The 18868-nt window shown below is 49.4% G+C and overlaps 8 protein-coding genes across 8 annotated transcripts; 5 read left to right on the top strand and 3 right to left on the bottom strand.

The window, feature by feature from the left end:
• Positions 1 to 662: 662 nt before the first annotated feature.
• Positions 663 to 2655, top strand: BJ212DRAFT_476019 (transcription initiation factor TFIID subunit A-domain-containing protein). Its single transcript, XM_041343297.1, has 6 exons — positions 663 to 1279; positions 1340 to 1429; positions 1480 to 1672; positions 1736 to 1905; positions 1959 to 2073; positions 2128 to 2655. The coding sequence occupies exons 1-6, from the start codon at positions 1082 to 1084 to the stop codon at positions 2316 to 2318; spliced, it is 957 nt and encodes a 318-aa protein (XP_041190451.1). The 5' UTR covers positions 663 to 1081; the 3' UTR covers positions 2319 to 2655.
• Positions 2645 to 4544, bottom strand: BJ212DRAFT_1277233 (hemolysin-III related-domain-containing protein; the record flags this gene model as incomplete). Its single annotated transcript, XM_041331345.1, has 6 exons — positions 2645 to 2865; positions 2924 to 3026; positions 3077 to 3230; positions 3283 to 3499; positions 3547 to 3611; positions 3661 to 4544. 6 exons carry the CDS (start codon positions 4542 to 4544, stop codon positions 2645 to 2647), a joined length of 1644 nt encoding a protein of 547 aa, XP_041190452.1.
• Positions 4545 to 4844: 300 nt separating this feature from the next.
• BJ212DRAFT_1277028 (peptidyl-tRNA hydrolase) lies at positions 4845 to 5547 on the top strand (the record flags this gene model as incomplete). Its single annotated transcript, XM_041331327.1, has 3 exons — positions 4845 to 4921; positions 4983 to 5122; positions 5174 to 5547. 3 exons carry the CDS (start codon positions 4845 to 4847, stop codon positions 5545 to 5547), a joined length of 591 nt encoding a protein of 196 aa, XP_041190453.1.
• Positions 5548 to 6056: 509 nt separating this feature from the next.
• On the top strand, positions 6057 to 9475 carry BJ212DRAFT_1276903 (glycoside hydrolase family 92 protein; the record flags this gene model as incomplete). Its single annotated transcript, XM_041331314.1, has 19 exons — positions 6057 to 6225; positions 6278 to 6302; positions 6357 to 6384; positions 6438 to 6477; positions 6537 to 6719; positions 6773 to 6995; positions 7051 to 7152; positions 7203 to 7536; positions 7585 to 7668; positions 7718 to 8022; positions 8077 to 8158; positions 8220 to 8306; positions 8353 to 8401; positions 8457 to 8607; positions 8658 to 8742; positions 8796 to 8834; positions 8880 to 8967; positions 9018 to 9098; positions 9147 to 9475. 19 exons carry the CDS (start codon positions 6057 to 6059, stop codon positions 9473 to 9475), a joined length of 2484 nt encoding a protein of 827 aa, XP_041190454.1.
• Positions 9476 to 9713: 238 nt separating this feature from the next.
• Positions 9714 to 10028, top strand: BJ212DRAFT_1244083 (uncharacterized protein; the record flags this gene model as incomplete). The annotated part of the gene is made up of 2 exons (XM_041329628.1): positions 9714 to 9798; positions 9859 to 10028. Coding segments are annotated over 2 exons (255 nt in total), but the record flags the coding sequence as incomplete, so codon positions are not given.
• Positions 10029 to 11857: 1829 nt separating this feature from the next.
• Positions 11858 to 13012, top strand: BJ212DRAFT_1371937 (uncharacterized protein). The gene is made up of 4 exons (XM_041336312.1): positions 11858 to 12155; positions 12208 to 12417; positions 12478 to 12563; positions 12587 to 13012. Exons 1-4 carry the CDS (start codon positions 11894 to 11896, stop codon positions 12674 to 12676), a joined length of 648 nt encoding a protein of 215 aa, XP_041190456.1. The 5' UTR covers positions 11858 to 11893; the 3' UTR covers positions 12677 to 13012.
• A 354-nt stretch (positions 13013 to 13366) lies between these two features.
• Positions 13367 to 14380, bottom strand: BJ212DRAFT_1371940 (uncharacterized protein). Its single transcript, XM_041336313.1, has 2 exons — positions 13642 to 14380; positions 13367 to 13590 (listed from the first exon to the last, which is right to left on the bottom strand). The coding sequence occupies exon 1, from the start codon at positions 14101 to 14103 to the stop codon at positions 13675 to 13677; it is 429 nt and encodes a 142-aa protein (XP_041190457.1). The 5' UTR covers positions 14104 to 14380; the 3' UTR covers positions 13367 to 13590; positions 13642 to 13674.
• A 1291-nt stretch (positions 14381 to 15671) lies between these two features.
• BJ212DRAFT_1371963 (uncharacterized protein) lies at positions 15672 to 16730 on the bottom strand. The gene is made up of 6 exons (XM_041336314.1): positions 16598 to 16730; positions 16541 to 16549; positions 16416 to 16481; positions 16262 to 16360; positions 16126 to 16209; positions 15672 to 16073 (listed from the first exon to the last, which is right to left on the bottom strand). The coding sequence occupies exons 1-6, from the start codon at positions 16680 to 16682 to the stop codon at positions 15976 to 15978; spliced, it is 441 nt and encodes a 146-aa protein (XP_041190458.1). The 5' UTR covers positions 16683 to 16730; the 3' UTR covers positions 15672 to 15975.
• Positions 16731 to 18868: the final 2138 nt, after the last annotated feature.

Consider the following 18868-nt stretch of genomic DNA (forward strand, 5'->3'; position numbering starts at 1 on the left):
AGGGTATGATGCCACGGTCGTCGGTTGCAGGCTTCCCGAAGGATACTCGTAATAATGTGAGTAAACGATTCAACGAGGAACTCCGCTCTTCATATCTCCATTAGATCATGTAGGAAAGAGCCAAGGCGCGCACGTACAGAAGTAACATTGTACTGTGTGTGCTCGTTATTCTATAAAAGACAGTTGTTATGTAGGTCATGGAAGAAATCTGAAAATGGAATTTGGTCATCACGATCTGTCTCTGACTTCTCTCGCTGCGGCTAGTGTTCCTCCTGCCAGCATTCACCGTATTGAATGATGGCTCTCTGACACGTGGGGGGAGGGGGGCTACGTTCGTAAAACCTAGTATGACTGCTACAGGCTTTGCTGTTTCGTGGTCATTCCGATCCACGAGCCGGTCGACCTCTTCATACACAATGTTGGGTCAACGTTGTCCACCATGAGTTCCCAGAACATCATGTCGATTGGGTTTTTCAAGTTCCTCCGGGTGATCAATCCCAATTGTCTCCCGGTAGTCTAATATTTTAAGGCTCAACCACAGACGTGCACCCTCGATACTCAACGCAACCCGCCGAGTCCCCCATCCACCCACTGAGTTTAGACGTAAACAATCACGCCGTTCGGTGCCTGCCAGTTTCCATTTCTGCTGCATCTTACATATGGGTTTCAACGCCTCACACGCACAATTGAGCTGTATTACTCGACTTGATCAATCTCTGTCGTAATCATGATTCATTCAATACAGCTTGAATTTTCACGTTCAGCACCCGTGCGCGAGTTCCGCGGCCCACTCTTTCCGTTGCATATGGCAATGCCTCGCACTTGAACCTATTCGAACTATCTTTTGTTTCAATCACACTTGCGACATACCATGCAGCAGCTTCCTTCGCATGGTAATATGGATGATAATCTACTACGTATTGGTGTATAATAGAATTATTCTTAGATGTAGAAGCTGCTAAACCCACACAAGTTGCACAGCCTATAACAGAGTTTATTACGTAGGTCATGGAAGAAGTAAAAATTTCTCACACTTGCGCCACGCCTCTAAGAGCTGGACAAGGAGGAAGAGAATTCAGAAATGGCGACGAACGAAGCAGCAACAACAGCGGCTCCTCCAAACCCCGCGAACATAATTACCGCCCTGACTAGTGCCTTTAAAAGCCAAAATGGCGAGGCAGCATCAAGCACGCGCATAGCCCAGCTCCTCGAGCAGAACATGGGCCAACTTGGCGAGCTTATGCGGCAGGGCAAGCTCACTGCCGTACAGATCCAGCAGGTCCGTCGGCTTTTAAACCAAGTGAGATTTATTTATCTCACCTGGGCGTCTTATCTGTAGCTGAAAGATTACGCTGAAAAACACAAGTCCGCGACCAGTGCTGCTTCGGGAAGCGTGACTGGCACTTCGACCGCGAATGGCAGTACAAAGGTATGACTCAATGGGTAGGAACCTCCTTTGTCTCATCTCGTTTGTGGTAGACCGGGGCTGCTGCAACGACTGCTACTGCTTTTAAAAGCGGGTCACCAGCTCCTGTTCTTACATCCACACCTGGTGACGGGTATCCCATTAGCCAAACTCTCAACACCACCAATCCAGGGCCCGTCCAGTGGGCAGCTGCACAGCAAGGAAGACCAACTCTTTCAGGCGGAATGACTAGTGGCAGAGTGTCCGGTGAGTTCTTGATGATTACCTACCGCAGTCTGTCCGAGTACTGATTTTGATCGATATCACCAGGTACCCCTGCTCAGATCGCACGATCCACTGACGACGTTGGCATGCTCAGCTTAGAGGACAACCGTTCACGAAGAAAGAATACCCCGGGAGATCAGAGCATGAGACGATCAATACAAGATCTCGTCTCAAGTATTGATCCCAATGTTCGGATCGAACCTGAGGTGGAGGATGTAAGCCACTGCACTCAGGTGCTTCGATGTGTCCCTCATTATGTCATCTATAGCTACTTCTTCAAATCGCTGATGAGTTCATCGACTCGGTCACGAACTTTGGCTGTCGACTAGCAAAACATCGCGGCGGCGACACGCTCGAAGTCAAAGACCTTCAGCTTCACCTTGGTAAGTCTGATAAGTTCATTCATTCTCATTCTAGTACTTATTGCTCTGTCACAGAACGTAACCACAATATCCGTATTCCTGGATTTGCATCGGATGACACACGAATAGCCTTATCTCAGGCTGCTGTGGCACCTTCCATGCCTGCAGCGGCAACAAAGAAAGCAGCTCAGGGTACTTCCATGACTTTACGCAGTCACCGCTTAGCGCAGGTACAACAGGCAAAGAGGGAGAGCAAGCTCGCATAGTGAATCGCGCTAAACTTTCTTTGTCGGCGTGAAGCAGACACAGTTTCCATTACGACCTGCATGTGCGAGAACGTTCAACGGCTTGCAAGGTTTCACTCTCGGACGCACTGTACTTGACTTTTGCACAGACGCATTTGCATATGATCCATTGTACACAGTTTTCCCCAGAGTGCGGAATCGTCACGACATTCGAACGTTGTTGTCGATGAGAATTGAAGCAAAAGATCACCAAATGTTGTTTACTCTTCGCTACCACTATAGATAAGAAATGGATATGAACAATACTTCTCTATCCGCAGGCGACAGCCCAATTAAAAAAATCAGCATCACGATACAGCATGGCACTCAACGCCGTGTCGGAACTCTGCGATCGCAGCACGGTGTTGGCTGATAGCAATGACAATAAAAATGTGCCAGATTGCGTGAGAACCGCCACCGCACCAGTCAAGCCAGTGAGAGTGCCGCTCGGAAAGGAAACGTTCCGGGATGTGTGTTGCGTAGAAAATGAGGCCGATGAGGTATGACGTGATAGAAGGCCAAATAGGGTCTAGAAAAGCTCATCAATACGGGGGAAGCCATAGAGTATGGTAGAGAAAGGAACTCACTAACGAAAGCGAACATCTGCGCAGGTGATTGGAGGTATGCGAGGGCTGTCATCGGAGCGGCGGCGGTAAATGCCAGGGACAGAAAGAAAGCAATGCGACAGTGCTGAAGGAATTGAGTCGGTAAGAAATTCAAAAAACAAAAAACAACATTACTTTATACTCAGCTTGATCGAACCATTTGAAGAATGGGAATGCGTTCCCTGCAATCCCAGTCATAAAGCAACAAACAAGAAATGCGTTTCCCACTTCTGGATGACACTTCTGGAAGCCATAATATACGACGGTGCCAACCGAGGCGCTGATAAGCCTGAAGGATATGAATGATTCAGCAAATTCAGGAAGCACCTAATTGTGCTCACCATCCAATGCCTACATAGTCTATCCGCGCGCACAGCTCCATGCCCTGAGGATGTGCACAGCCGGCCATGGTGTGCCAGACCACACTGCTGAAAAGGCACAGAAGAGCAAATGAGATAAATGCCACCTCCGGGGCGTCTACAATAGTCGATGCATTAAATATGGGTATCAAATTGATGAGCCAAAGAACGAATGGAATGAGATGCGTGTGTATGTTCACTTTGTGATAGTCAGAGCGTAACATATTTATAGAAAAAATAACATACGGGTCTCATTGTGTACAGCGAAAAGCGACATAAGAATAAGCGGCCATCTTTCTAGGGGGATGAACCTGATGCACGAATAAACGTGCTGTAAAGAGGATGGGGCTTGCCACACACCGATAGCCTCCAGGGACAAATGGGTTGTTTCGCCATTTTGGCGGAAGGTCGACATACTTAATTAGCCGTGATCCTTGGAATGATTGTTTTACTGCACGAGCAATGTCCTTTGCCGCCACTTCTATCATAGCCTCAGCTTCAGTGACATCATCAGATAGTTCAGTGATGAGTTCGGAGGACATGATGGAATCAATGAGGCCGGATATACGAGAATTTCCTGGAAGAGATGTAAGCTCACTAGAGCGAGGATCAAATGAACGTAGGTGCGCATGGAAGGAGTGGAGGCGAGCGGAAAGTGTTGGTAGAAAACCAGAAAAGTCAAAGTCGGAAAAGCGGGAGCAGGCATGTTCTAACAGCAATGTGATATCGCTCGGAGCTAGGGCTGCAATATGTGGACGGACGCTCGGAATATCAGGGAGACGTGAGCGCACGTCGCTCAGGGAAGGAACATCGGGGAGTTCGGGGAGATGAGACTTTACTGGAGACATGTCTGGAAGATGGAGGTCCGGGAAATGAGAGCATACGTCCATTCGAATACTACGGAGCATCTCGAGGGCATCTTTGGCCCACTGTCTGGCTTCTTCGACAGAGTGACCACCCTTAGTCTTCAAAGCCTCAGTGAGGTGAAGATCAGTAATCGGCGTGATTGGAGACTCGAGTTTGGCCAATCGCATCTCAATGTCTTCTAAATATGATAGGACAAGGTATCTGAGCGCAGCAAAAGTCTCTTTGGCTGAGTTAGATGAGAGGTCGAGTGCCTCAAGTGAATGAGGCAGGCGCTGGCAGATAGCCAGACGAAGGTTACGTTGCGCATCATTCGTTGAAAAGCGGCGTCTGTGACGAGGACGGAGTTCGCCATTGGTATCCGTCGCAGTTGACGACATTGAGTATAAATGAGAGGAAAGATGGAAGACGGAAGGAAGAACAAACAACCTGAGTCTCGCCTATCCGCGGATCGTGTTTGAAGTGAGGCCATCGGAATCAATATTCATCCTCCGAGACACTTCTAAATATGGTATCCTCGGCGTAACTGCCTTCAAACTTGGGTCACTTTATTGGGGTCACGCTCAGTTTGACTTGTCTGTACAGGCTGTAGTTATGACTCAAGGAGCTCTTGAAGGCTTGTTAAAACTCAATTCTTCCAATTAACCTTGAGTATACCAATAACCAACAATTTTTACAGGATGACTGTCGCTTCAGGACTTCCCCAACTGCTTGTTGTAGGTCTGGGTAACCTCCCATTTCCCCAGACTCGCCACAGGTGAGTTCCCATTGCTGCAACATAATCGACAGCTGGCGTGAAAGACTGACCTAAACTGCAGCATTGGGCACCTCATAATTGACGCCTTAGCTGCAAGACTGCAGATACATATGACCACTGATAGGACGATGGGCGGCGTGACTGGACGTTCAAAGGTCACACTAGGCGAAACTGCCGTATCTCTGACACTCCTGAAACCAAGTTAGTGATCCAACTGTTCTAATTTCTCAATGACTTCGAACATTCGGCCAGAGCCCCTCATGAATATTACTGGTCCATCAGTAGCAGGAGCTCTCCGCAAGTCTGTGAAAGTCTCGGATGCAATGGTTATTATCCACGATTCACTGTCTCACAAACCGAAGGCTTTGTCTCCAAAAATAGGTGGTTCTGCCAACGGGCACAATGGTGTCCGTAGCGTCATATCTGCACTCGGAGGCGAAACCCATTTTCATCGATTTCGTATTGGCATTGGTAGAGGACCTGGCGATGCAGCAGAATATGTTCTATCGAAGCTTCCGGAGGAAGAGAAACTCTATTGGAATGGCGATGGCACAGGCCTCGACCTCATTTGTAATGAACTCGAACGCATAGCCCGCAAACAGCTTGGGAGCCAAGGCTTACCATGACCACCGTGGGTTTACATTTCAATGTTTTGTTAACTTGTTAATAAGTCCTGGCCTTAGACTCGGACAAGCATGCGGTGTTCACCACGACGCGTGGCAAGCCGCATCTCGATCCTGAGGTGTGATGACTTCATCTCGGGTTTATCTCCATTCAATCCGTACAGTCTCGACTTGAACGCGCCCTCGTAGCAGACTGATACTTGTACTTCCAGGCTCATCATCATATGTACATCATGTATTCTGCATGCTGTGGCCATAACGATGAATCCCATGCCTTCAAAACCACGTCACGGGTATACTTAAACCTCACCGACTTGCACGCGATTATCAGGTTCTTCCAGATGCCACGTAAGCTGTAGTATTTCAATGTGCTGATGGGCCGTTGTCCGACAGTGTTCGGGTCATTAAATGAATGCATATAAATTTTTTGGAAGATCTACATAAGCGCTCAGTATTATATAGCGTGAGCTTCCCCACACTTTGGCAACGCAAACCAGACTACGGCCGCGATCATGGTTGGTTGGCTACTGGCATCTGCTGCTGCAGTGTGTATTGGCACGACATACGCTCAGCCATCGCTAGAAGTTCAAGCACGTATCAGTGCTGCTATAGCGGCTGCGGAGGTATCCAATTCCACGGATATCGACTACACCGCTTTCGTGAATCCTTTCATCGGAACTGGTAGATCGCTTTTTTTTCGGACGCTTCGCTTGCTCTGACAGCTATTTCATAGATTACACCAATTATGGGGATGTTTGGTAAGTTTCCCTCCGTGACGCGTTATGAGCCGTTGAATGACGCCTGCTATGCAGCCCAGGCGCGTCAGTGCCCTTCGGAATGGTACGTCTCAATTTGAACACCACAGCGACAACAACGCACAAACCTATTTCCAGGTCAAATTCACCGCCGACATCACGGGTTACGCGCCAGCGGGTGAGTTGTTCCGCAGGTCATGTACGCTTCCGGTACAATGCGTGATGAATTGTCTGCAGGGTACAATGCAGATCCATCCCAAAAAGCTCGTGGCATGAGTCCCCTGCATGACAGTGGCACGGGGTCATCACTCGGGACGTATGGTAACTTCGAGATCATGCCCCTCCTTTGTCCTTCGGGATTCGACACGTGCACGACCACGCTGCAGGCGCGTGAGAGGTACAGGAAGAACGATACCGATGGTATGGCGTGGTGTGTTGTATGGGAATCCCGGGAGCTGAAATGAGCGCGACAGACGCGTATCCGGGCTACTTTTCGCTGACTCTAGATAATGATATCAAGATGGAAGCTACATCGACGCGTCGTGCTGGGCTAGAACGCTTCACGTTCCCAGGGGGTTTGAAACCGTACTTTGTGCTCGACCTAGCCAATGATTTGCCTGCATCATTTGCGGGCGGAACCCTCGATATTGACCCAGAGAATGGTCGTATCACAATTGGCGGCCACTGGGGCTCCAGGTAAGTATCGAATGTCCTTTCAGTGACGTGGTAAATTAACTCGATTGTGCGTTAGCTTCGGTCCCGGCGCGTACCACTACCAAGCATTTGCTTGTTATGATCTATTGAACAGCGGAACTCAAAAGCTGAGTGAATATGGTGTCTGGACGGGTGATACGTGAGCACTGCGTGCTACTGGTATATTTGATCTAACAATATGCTCATTAGCTACGGCCTCGACGCAAAAGCACTCGGTCAGACCCACCTCAATCTCTCTCAGAACTTGATAGGCGGTACACCCTACCAATCAGGTGCACTCTTCTCATATGAGGGTAACCAAGAGGAAGTGATCCTTCGCGTGGGTATTTCATTCATATCGACCGACCAGGCCTGCGCCAATGCCGAGGAGGAAATTGGCGCAAAGTCCTTTGAGGAAATCCAGAAGGCGTCCAAGGCTCTTTGGCAGGAGAAGCTCAGCAAGATCGAGATTGATGTTGTAAACACACCCCCTAATGTGACGGAGATGCTGTATTCGTCGCTGTACCGAGCGTCATTGACTCCTGTAGGTGTAGAACATCGTATCGAAGTTGAGCTAACCGTGTTTTTGCAGAATAATGCTACTCTAGAAACTCAAGGCGCGTTTGCAAACACGACATCATTCTACTTTGACTCTCTTTACTGTAGCTGGGACACGGTGAGCAGCAATAATGTGATGTCATGAGTTTACTCACCCGCATGCGCAGTTCCGAACATTTTATCCCCTCATGACTCTTCACTCCCCGATCGAATTCGCACAAATCGTGGACAACTATATCGACGGCTGGCGTAAACTCGGCTGGATGCCGGAATGCCGCGCAAACAACCTTCCCGGGTGGACGCAGGGTGGGTCGAGCGGTGACAGCATTGTTGCACAGTTTGCGGTGAACTATCACAATGAGGCGGAAGCGCTAGGAATCGACCTTAATGAACTGTATGCTGCGCTCGTCACGGACGGGCAGGTGAATCCGCCCGAATGGAATACAATGGGCAGGCAAGTGAATGTATACAAGTGCGTGACTCCGTTGGTGGTGTGTTAGGTATGAGCGCTGAATTACATTGGCAGGCAATTTTCCTACGTACCTTTTGCTGTTCTAGACACTGGAAGCACCGGTAGACAAACCAGGGAGGGAAGTAGAACTCTTGAGGTGAATTCTCCGTGATCGATGCTGGTGTTTCAATCTCAAGATCCGGTTTCATTCGTTCCAGTACGCATTCCAGGACTTTGGTATTCGCCAGGTGGCACAAGTGCTTGGCAAAACGGACGATGTTGAATACTATGCGAACCGATCATATGTGAGCGAACAGCGGGGTCCAAAGTTGCTGATCGCAAACTTCACAGTGGTACCGCAATGTCTGGGACGCAACTGTGGAAAGTGATGGATACCAAGGTATGTTGAGTCAATGTAGTCATAGGGACGTCGACCCTGACTATTGTCATCGCAGGATTCATGCAGAAGAGATTCTCCAATGGAACCTTCTATTACACCGATCCTGTCGACTGCTCGTCACAGGACACCAGGAGCACTCAGGAGTGCTCGCTTCAGGAGGATAACCAGAGCGGGTTCTACGAATCATCGTCGTGGGAGTATAGCTGGTGAGTGTTTCTGTTCTTGACGTTGAATGCCTTATGAGGGACAATAACAGGTATGCACCGCATGATACAGGATACTTGGTTGAGCTCATGGGAGGAAATACAACGTTCACGAACCGACTCGACCATTTCTTCGACGTGGGTGCACCCTACGAGTCGTCCTAACTAACATTTACCTTGTTGGCACCCAGGCGGGATATTACCTGCCAGGCAACGAACCTTCCTTCCAGGTTAGTCTCTGATATACAAGGTCGAAACACTGCTGACCTGTGAAGCAGGCACCCGTCGGATACCACTATGCAAACCAACCTTGGCGCTCTGTTGACCGTGTCCGCGATGTTGTCATGAACAATTTTAATACTGGTAAAATTCGAGAAGCTAGCTGATATGGAGTGATGCTGAATTAGATCCAGGCATCGCAGGTCTTCCTGGAAACGACGATCAGGGCGCAATGGCAACGCTCCTCGGGTTCCATCTCTTAGGATTGTACCCAGGTATGCTCCTCATTCGTTTACCCATCCATGAAATTAACTCGGGTGCAGTTCCCTCAACGACGCACTACCTTATTGTCTCCCCCTTCACGCCAAAATATACCATCCACAACACCTACCTTAACACCAACACTACGGTAACTGTTACCAACTACTCTCCTGCGTCTGTAGCGTACCCGATACCCAATGGTGTGCCCGCGTACGTGAAAAATGTGACGATCAACGGAGTGCCTGCAAAAAGTAGATGCTATATTGATTTCTATGATACGTTTAGAGTTGGTGGGGAGATCGAAATAGTTGTCACAGAGGACAAAACGTATGATTGCGGTGGGAATGTACCAGAAAGTCTGTCGATGGGGGGATTTGCTAGCGCACGATAGACGATAACCTGCAGTTCCCTGTCGCGGATAACATGCTTTCAATATAGCGAATAGTAGTCAAGCTCATCATCGATCGGATCATTTGATCAAGTTATTTGTTCTTGTTTGCCCATATAGGTCCGTGCAATATGATTGATGCCTCGACTCGCGATCGGATCGTTGCTCGATCACAAATTAAAGGGCTGCAAGGTCCACTCAGCTAATCGGGCTCGCCATCGTCCACGGCGTATGTGACAGTATGGAACATGTTATCGCCATCGGTTTAGGACTCGCCCTACGCGCCGTCATCGACATCCTGACTGACAGTGATTATAGGCTTACTAGTGCGTCTTGTTATAAGTAACAGAATGCCAATATGGCCCATCTAATTATTATTATTCCAGGTACACTCGTCGGGCTCTGGGAAGGTTTTGTGCTCTCGCATTTCCTCCATAAAAATCCGCGAAATCCCAGTGATGCATATCTGGCCCTTGCCACTCGGTTCGTTATCGACTTTTTGCTCGTGAGCTCGCCAGTCCGGTTTGCCCTCACTGGCGCGTGGACAGTCGTTGGGCTCCTCCTTGCCGACGTAGCGCCCAGCGTGTGGCGAGAGACAGGGCTGAGGTATGTATACAGGGCGCTAAGGAAAGATGTCAAAGCTATGAGGAGGTCCGTGCCACGATGGAGGATCGAGAATGATATACAGGTCCCAAGCATATCTATTTCAAGTCCTGTACCAGGTTTTTTGTCTCGTCCTCCATCTTCCACCATTGTGTCGAGCACGCGTGCTGCCCCGCCAGCTTCTCCGGCCCAAATCCTGCAGAGACGCTCAACATCAGGCTCGCCCTCTAGCCAAGGAACCCCTTCCGTGACGAATACTCTTACGCGTGAAGTTCTTCCAGGACCCTCCCCGGCCCTCATTCATATCGATGTCGACCCGCGCTCTCACCTCCCGTCCCTCCTCTCTTCTAGTTCTGATTCTGATTCTTCAAGGCACGACCCTATACCAGCTCCAGATGACAACCAGGTACATACCGCCGTGCCGTCCCAGATGCAAGAACAGGAACAGGAACAGGATCCAGACCTCAGCGTGCTCGACCTCACTCCACCTGTAGCCGTACTCGGAACAACAACCATACTCAAAATCATCTCACCTACCCCCCGCTCGCACATCGCTATTCTCCCTCCCATCCCAGATTCTGAGATTGACCTCTCTGTCCATGCGCCGCCGGTTTTACTAACAGAATCACCCTCTACTTCCCGTGTAGGAAATCTATTATCCACCTGTGGCACGGGCATATCGAGCCAAAATGCCCGCACGGGTGTCGGGGAAGTTAGTCCGGACCGAGGCCCTGATTTTGGGATAACACGCACGCCATCCCGCCAACGGGCGAGCTCGCCAGGGGTGTTGGGACAGACACAAAATCAGCCTACCTTCGGTAACCAACCAAATTCGACAGGATACCAGGCCAGCAGCAGATGGGAACATTCGATGCTTCGTCACCCTGAACAGAATATCCTGTCCGATGGTGCTGCTGGAATCGGTGGGTTTGTCATACCGGCAGGTGGGCAGGTGCCTCAGCACTCTGGTGCGCCTCAAGCACATTCCAGCAATGACAGTGTGCGCACGAGCTCCGCGCTTGGGTCGAACACGCCCCTTTCCTCGTCCAAGACGCCCGCTACTCTCCCAACCCAACACCCGCTACCCTCTCAAACCTAGCGCCCGTTACCCTCTCAAACTCAGCGCCCGCTACCCCCTCAAACCCAGCGCCTGCTACTCCCTCAAACCTAACACCTGCTACCCTCTCAGACCCAGCGCCCGCTTTGGTGCCCCAGACCAAACCGCTAACCCCCAGTACCCCTGACAAAACAGACGACCCCAACTTTGCAGCCGGACTTGAAATCCAGCAAAGTAGAGGTCCATTCAACCGCACCCGCACCCGCGCTTCCATCCAAGATCCCACACCTGCATCTCTTTCTAGGACCCCCACACCGATACCCCCATCCAAGACGTCTACGCCCAGACCAAAATCGAGGTGTACAAGCCCAGGTCTTACATCCACTTCCGTCCGCAATACCGATTACGACCCTGCGAACCCAATTCGTCCCATGCCAGGCCTCAAATCTCCATCTACCGAACCAGATTCAATCTTCCCTGGTGTAGGGGCGCGTGATGAATCTGCCACGGGAGGGTTTAACCCCTTGGATACTGGCGATATTGATGACGATCCGCCACCGCCATTTAAAGAATTCGAATCGCCTGTGCATCCTCGTAGGGCGAATTTTGGTGCAGGCGTTGGTGATAGGAGGGGGCCAGGCGAACAGGTCGCGGAGGGTTCGAGAGGTGAGGGTGCCAAGGGCGTTGCGGAAGAAAAAGGGCTAGAGGTTGCCACAGGAGACGGGGCGGTTATAAATAAAAATGTCGGAGATGTGGATGACATGGGTGGGCAGGGGGCAGATGAGGGTACTAACGAGAACACCGAGACTTCTCAAGACGTTGTGGATCATGCCCGAGGTGCGGATGGCCCAACCCGAGCGGATGGTGCTCGAGAGAAACGGAAGGATAGTCAAGAGCAAAAAAAGAATGAACAAGACGGGGAGGGTAATCAAGGAGCCGTCGACGATAGCCAAGCCACATGTGAAGATGCCAACCTTGCAAGCGGTGATACACAAGTCGCAGGCGATGAAACCCAAGACATAGGTATGTATGTCCACTTGCAGTAATTTGAACCAAGCCAAAGCTTTATCTCCAGACTCTGCCCTCAAACCAGAACCAACACCTCTTACTCCCGCCCAAAAAGAAGCTGAAACCCACCGCAGTGCCTTCTTACTTAAAGAAGTGGCGCGACTCGAGAAATCACGCGCACAGGAGACACTGGACTCTTCTGATGAACAGGGTCCTTCCGAGATTCAGGCCCGTCTCAGTGCCGTAAAAGCAAGAATTTCAAGGATTATTTTCGCTGGTGCGTTCATGTTCCATAGATCTTACACTGTTTTAACTACTCTGTTTACCATGAACAAAGACCCACCCAGACGCCTACCCATGTCTGAAGTCCCCTCTTCCGGAAAAAATGCTCAGGAACTCACCAGCGCGCTGACGAATACGATTGTGATTTGCTTCTTGAGCGGCAGGACGCTGAACCAATCAAAATCACAGTACCTTATACGAAAGCCAAGCAGAAAGCTGTGGAAAAGGTATTGAGGGAGTTTAATGCGGAGTGAGTCTATTTGGCTTCAATAAAAACCGTTCATCTGTATGACTGTTAATGTGATGCTGACGCTGATGGTGCAGTAACGAATTTTCGATTCGTTCTGAGACTGGGCAATTGTCGACTATGATAACGGTGTATAGAGACTGTACGAGATGCGATACCTCCGACGAAGATACCCTCCTTACTGTTCTTGATGTGGTCTCGACGAGAGTGATGGCGATGTTGGCAAAGATAATTACACTTGTTGTATCATACATGTAACGTGGTACTCTATCTAAGTTATGATAAGCATTGTTAGCCCTGCCATTTTTACCGCAACTCCCGTTAGCCAGTACTCCAGCTTGAACGAATTTCTTTTAAACTTTAATTTAAATATGTTTTGCTATTGACCAGAGGATATCACACAAGTTCAACACTCGATGCCCTGATTCGTGCAGCAAGTACATCCATATACCAATCAAACTATTCGAGTCATGTGTAACTTAGCTAAGACTGTCGTCCCTTAACGTTATTAACTGTTACGCCAAAAGGCGGTGATACTGAAAGCTTGTGTTTCTGTACCGCGGACAGTGTTTATGTAGATTATGGGAAATCTAGTAAGCCAGCGTGCTTACATCATGATCATCCAACGCTCAGCGCTGCAACGTTCAACCGTGATGGAGAACCCTATCCATGGACGCTAACGAGGCCAGAAGGTATCCATGTATGAGAGTTCGAATTTGCAAAATTATCTGTAGTAATAAACAGTTTCATCTAGTTCGTTCGTTCGTTCTCGTTCTACGTCAGTAAGTACTAGTATAGGTGTGTAGAGTGCTCGGTCTGTCTATCCCAGCCGCCCACGTGTTGTATATGCCCGCCTATGCGACAGAGCAGAGCCCCTCGCTTACGATCAACCGGTACTAAATTCTGGATGACATGGTATAGCTGTATGTAGTGCTTTAGGACTAGATTCGTGAGGCTCGCACAAGGACTGACCTCAAACACCAGTGGAAGGGAAAGCTTCCTTCGTCAGATCGGTGTGAGTGCCGGACCTGCTACGTCTATCTCTTCATGTTCCGCTCCCAGCCAAAGCTCTCCAGAACGACGTGAGGGTGCTAGATTCCCTATGTCTACTTCTTCGTGTTCCAACCCCTCCCAAAGCTCCCCGGAGCGGCGAGAGGGTACTACAGGAATGATAACACCCAAGATAGAGGATGCGAGAGCGAGAGCGACCGCGAAATGAGACAAGGTCAACATATTACTAGTGAGATTGAACCAAATAGGCGTGTTTATATAGACGATGTTGGGACACACAGAAACTATGAGAATCGGAATGCGTGGAATCCTCATCCGATTTATATGGTATGTTATTGCCCCTGAACATGCACTGCGTTGGCAGGAAGTGCGAACAATGCCGGGTTGATGCGACAGTAGAGGGGTACGAACTGGGTTCATCATCGAGCAGTGATCACTCCTTGGCGACACCGCGAACTATATCGCTCGAATCCGAGGAACGCTCGGTATCGAGGAGCGTCAGCGTCTCCAATATTCAGAACCGTCTCAACTCCGGGAGGATAAATAGGCCGTACAGACGGAGAGGTCCTACTAAGTGCAGAAACTATATTCGTTTCCTGACACAGCAGCTTTGGGTGTCGCAAAGGGAGGTACCGGCTCACGTCCGAGTACGGTTCATGATGACCCACCGCCATGCAAGAGGGTTTAGATATACTACGAGCATCCAGTGTTCAGTTTATTATGAGCTCGCGACCGGTGCTGATGCCTGAGAGTTAGTGGTAGTCATTGTAACGACCACGAGTTGAAAATCAAAAGAGGAACCGCACTTGCTTCTCATTCGAGACTGCAACAAAAATCTCCCAGATGCGCGGGGTCCGTCCTTGGAGCTGTTTTCAGTCTCGGTGGTCAATGAGGAACAATGTCTACCTTCGCTCTCGTCTACCTAGCGGAAATCAAGAGTTGACCTTCTCGCTGTAGGATGATGCTTATGGGTTCGATGCTGAGCAAGATGATGAGCCGTTGACTAGTCTCGTAGCCGCCCCCTGCATGCACGATTATATTATTTTCACTACTTACCTGTGCGAGCGGGTTCGAGACTGCTACCTTGGTGAAAAGTCTTTTGGAATAGGGCGTTATCATTTCGTTCGGTTGTGGTCCTTGCTTCAGGAAATTGCCCATTCGGACTCTGTACATGTCATGTCCGATTATCGCGTCGTTTGTGACCCGCAGCCTGCCGGGATTGTGGAGTTTTGACTTGTCGTTGCCATCAGGGCATGGTCACAACTAATTCATTGGAAACACCTATATGCATCTGGTGCGCAGTGTGTACTGTGTTCCACGGTCACTAGCCAGCAAGAAAGACCGCATATGAGTTACACATTACAATTTCTAAAACGTGGCGCATTGGGGTTCGACCGGGCTCACCATGTACGCCGAAGTCGAATATGGCACCGTGCCTGACTACGTGCTCTCTCTCAAGCCAAATTACGGTGCTTTAGCAGGCTTTATCTCGAGTATTTTTGCAACCGATGGGTCATTTTCTCAGAAAAAGTCGTACGCAGTGACGTTATAAAAGAAAGCCGTCCGGGGGAACCCGTTACTCAGACTCACGTGACACGCTCTTCTGAACTCATTAGTCTGGACAGTTGTCTCCCCGACGGTACGTCACAGCACAATGTCGGACTGGTCACAGCACATCTGGGACTTGAATGGGTCGTTACTCACGAGGAAATTAACTGCAACCTTGAAAGCTTGACTCACCACTGGACCTTCTCGTCCGCAAGGCTAGACAGCCAATAAGCAGCAGTTGTGCCATTTGAATGGGGACATAGAAGTACTCTCCCTTAAGTGTCGTCGGTCACCGTGCACCGATCTTCCGTCTTGCGCTTAAAAAAAGACAGTTTATTCTTGAAACATAATCGCCGGGATTAACATGACAAAACAGTACGTAGTTGCGGACTGACACAGTTAATGTTTTCCCAATGCAGGCACTCAGACTCACGAACAAGATGATGACAGCGCTTCAAAGTGGTAAGACGTATAATTCTCGAAACTTCAACTCTACAGCCTCCCGAGTCTCGAGCTGCTGACGCTCACGCAGGTAACTCGCTCTTGGTCTCTTAGAAATGTTGTACAGAATGGTAAGTAGTTGAAATTCACTGGACGAAAATCTTCCCATTTAACATCATTTCTGAAGCCCGCTGTGAGGACCTTCTAACGCTGCTTTTCAACTCCTGCGATGTCCTTCACGAATAAAGCGCTTCTTCGATCAGTGTCAGTCTATTGCGCAAGGACACATAAAAGACCATCCGGTTGCTATACTCCTTGAGAATTGGAGATCTTCTCGTGAACGGCGCTTTGAAACAGTAATCCCAAGACGTACGTAGGTACAGGTTCCTCAGCACGTTGAATAGCTGCTACGGTTTTTGGTAAGCACCAGTCAAGTGACCATTCATATAGACTAACACAGTTCTGAAGCTATTCCCTCCGTCTTCCAAAAAGAAACAGCGACCGACGTCGGTTCAGGTCCATTTTCCCTGCTGTTGCCTGCTGTAGTAAGCAGAAATGGTAACTAAAGAACAAATCGAGCGATTTTATCTACCTCGACTAGGTGACACTTCCTGATGAACGCCTGTTTGCCAAAGAACACCAACGAGGGGCGTCATTCGAGCCTCTGCCGTACGCCGACCATCAGCACGGACTGCGGGTGATAAATTCAGGCAGCTGCGTTACGAGCTATGACTTCTTGTCTCTACCTGGAATTATTTCGTCGTGGACAGCTGTTATCCACAGTCTTCCATCCTGAGTGTCGGCAGCTGGAACTATCACAGGGATCAGATAATAGCTGCAGGCGACATTTGAATATCCACACCAGCCATACCTGGGGCAACTTTACACAGGTTATTAACATTCAGCTGAACTAGAACATAATTCGTACCTGTGTCTTTAACAATGACGTGGGCAACACACGAAATATGAAGTATGTATAAAACGTAAATGAGGGACAGAATGTTGGAATACATTATGAAACTGTTGACGAGGTGAGCCCCACGTGTTCGATGGAATGCCCGTGGACAAGCTGATTTTATAGCAGAACTGCATGCCTCATGGATGTGGGGCCTTCGTAGCCTTGAAAAACCGATCGAGGTCTCCTCCAAGGCCTACAGAATCAGCCCCGGCCTTACCCACATTATCTGTGCTTCGGTGCTGAAGCGAGCTGCCAGAGCACAGCGCACAGTGTATGGGAAGCCCAGCTGCTTCGAGAGGTGTGAGAATAGCTTCTCAGGCTACCGCAGTACCATAATCGCTGGGATGTCCAGAACATGCCGTGTTATCGACACAACAAGCAAGCGAATAATCACAGGCTGATAGGTCTTCTGCACTAAAAAGAGGCTTTCGATAGTCTTCCTTTTTCCGCGTTAAGGCTCATACACACTCAGCATCTGGTCCTAAAGTTACCACCTCTGATATTTGGCGGTTAGCTAATGGATGACCTGACAATTAAGAAGACACTGAAGACCAAGATGATCACGGAGTCCGGAGCGGCATATGTAAATTCTTTGTCCATCTCATAAAGCCTGACGCACACCGCGGATGGTTGGTGTTCCGGAGTCGAAGTGTTGATTGACCATGTGCAATGAATCACATGCCTAGCAGCTATAACTTAGTCAAGACTGTCGTCCGCTTGACTGTTACACCAAAAAGTAGTGATACTGAAAGCTTATGTTTCAGTATCGTGGACAGTATTTATGTAGATTATGGGAACTCTAGTAAGCCAGCGTGCTTACAGCAGCCCCGCAAATCATACAGAACATAATCAGAAGTGATTATTCGCACAAGCATAAAAAAAACTATATACAAAAGAATACAGTACTTGTACCGCATATCTGTGAGTGACCATAAATCAGAGCATAAGAACCGAGGCCGTTGTCCAGCAGTGTTTGCTTCCAGGTGATGAAATCGAGTGCGTAGTATAGGTAAGATATCAATGTCGTGGCATGATTGGCGGGGTAGGGTACTTGCATGGTTGAATAATCGACGTAGGTCGTGATAAGGTCCACATGTAAAAAAACATGTGTGGAGGTCGTTGCGAATACGACACGCACTGGTGGTGAAAGCGCCGCGGACATGGTATTCAATGGGCGTGTAACACGCGAACATTTAAAACGTGATATTCAGAATAAATGGCGTCCCCGAGTCATTCCGAACCTTGAACTTGTTCCTACAAGGTGATGCATTAGTGCGAAGCCACATAGAAAAGAAGAAATAAAATAGCATAAAACCCATCTGCTCAAAGTGGGTGGAACAACGCGACGACAAAAAAACTCACTCTTTCACCCAATCTACAACAGCGTTCTTCAAATCACCTGCCTTTCCGCCTCCCTTCTTCTGCCTGTTGATATATCCAACGACCGCCAATGGCTCTGCGTGGGGTGTCTCTAGGAGCAGATCTACAATGGCGGTACGCACAAGGTCAATGGCTGACGGGCTGTCGATACCGGAAAGGGTGAGTTGGTGTGGGGTTTCAAATTCGGTGGAGGGGTCTGTGTATGGGAATAGAAGGGGGAAGATTCAGCATCGTGCCCATAGCCAAAAGAGTTCAAATCAAAGAAGCACCTTCATAAACCCTCCTCTCAACTCTCCCTCTGACCATCTCAAGCCTCTCCCTAAGCCCATTCAGCCTCTCCGCACTCAATGGACTTGGACTTCCCCGCCCTATCCCACTCTCCGCTTTCGTGATAAGTATCTCCAGCTGCTTCAGCTCTCGCATCAAGAATTCCCCGCGAAGCGACTCGCGCTCAGTCTGCTCTTGCGTAAGAAGAGTGGGCTCGATAGGTGTCGCCACCTCCTTGAAGGGCGGTGGTGGCGAGTTGGGGCTGCCGTCGGAGAAGTCGGGTCCTTGCACCCCACGGATGTGCCCGTGCTTCGCTATGTCTGTGTCTATCTCTGTCGTACGTTGCACAGAAACAGCCGCGTCTTGCGTTGGACCATCTGAGGTGAGAAGGGGGTCTGATGCAGAGCCTGCGGGGTTTTGAGAATCAGGACTTGGTGTTTGAGCACGGGCAGAGGTCTGCTGTTGGTCTTGGAGAGTGGTCTCAGGTGGACCGGGTGTGGCGCTCTGGGAGGCTGCCTGCGTAGCATTCCTGGACCCTCTCTTCCTCCTTTCTGGCTTTCCTAGTTTTTCTGGTTTCTGAGCGGCGGTAAGAGC

Source organism: Suillus subaureus, assembly GCF_016647635.1.
Source record: "Suillus subaureus strain MN1 chromosome Unknown BJ212scaffold_27, whole genome shotgun sequence".
Classification (NCBI taxonomy): domain Eukaryota; kingdom Fungi; phylum Basidiomycota; class Agaricomycetes; order Boletales; family Suillaceae; genus Suillus; species Suillus subaureus.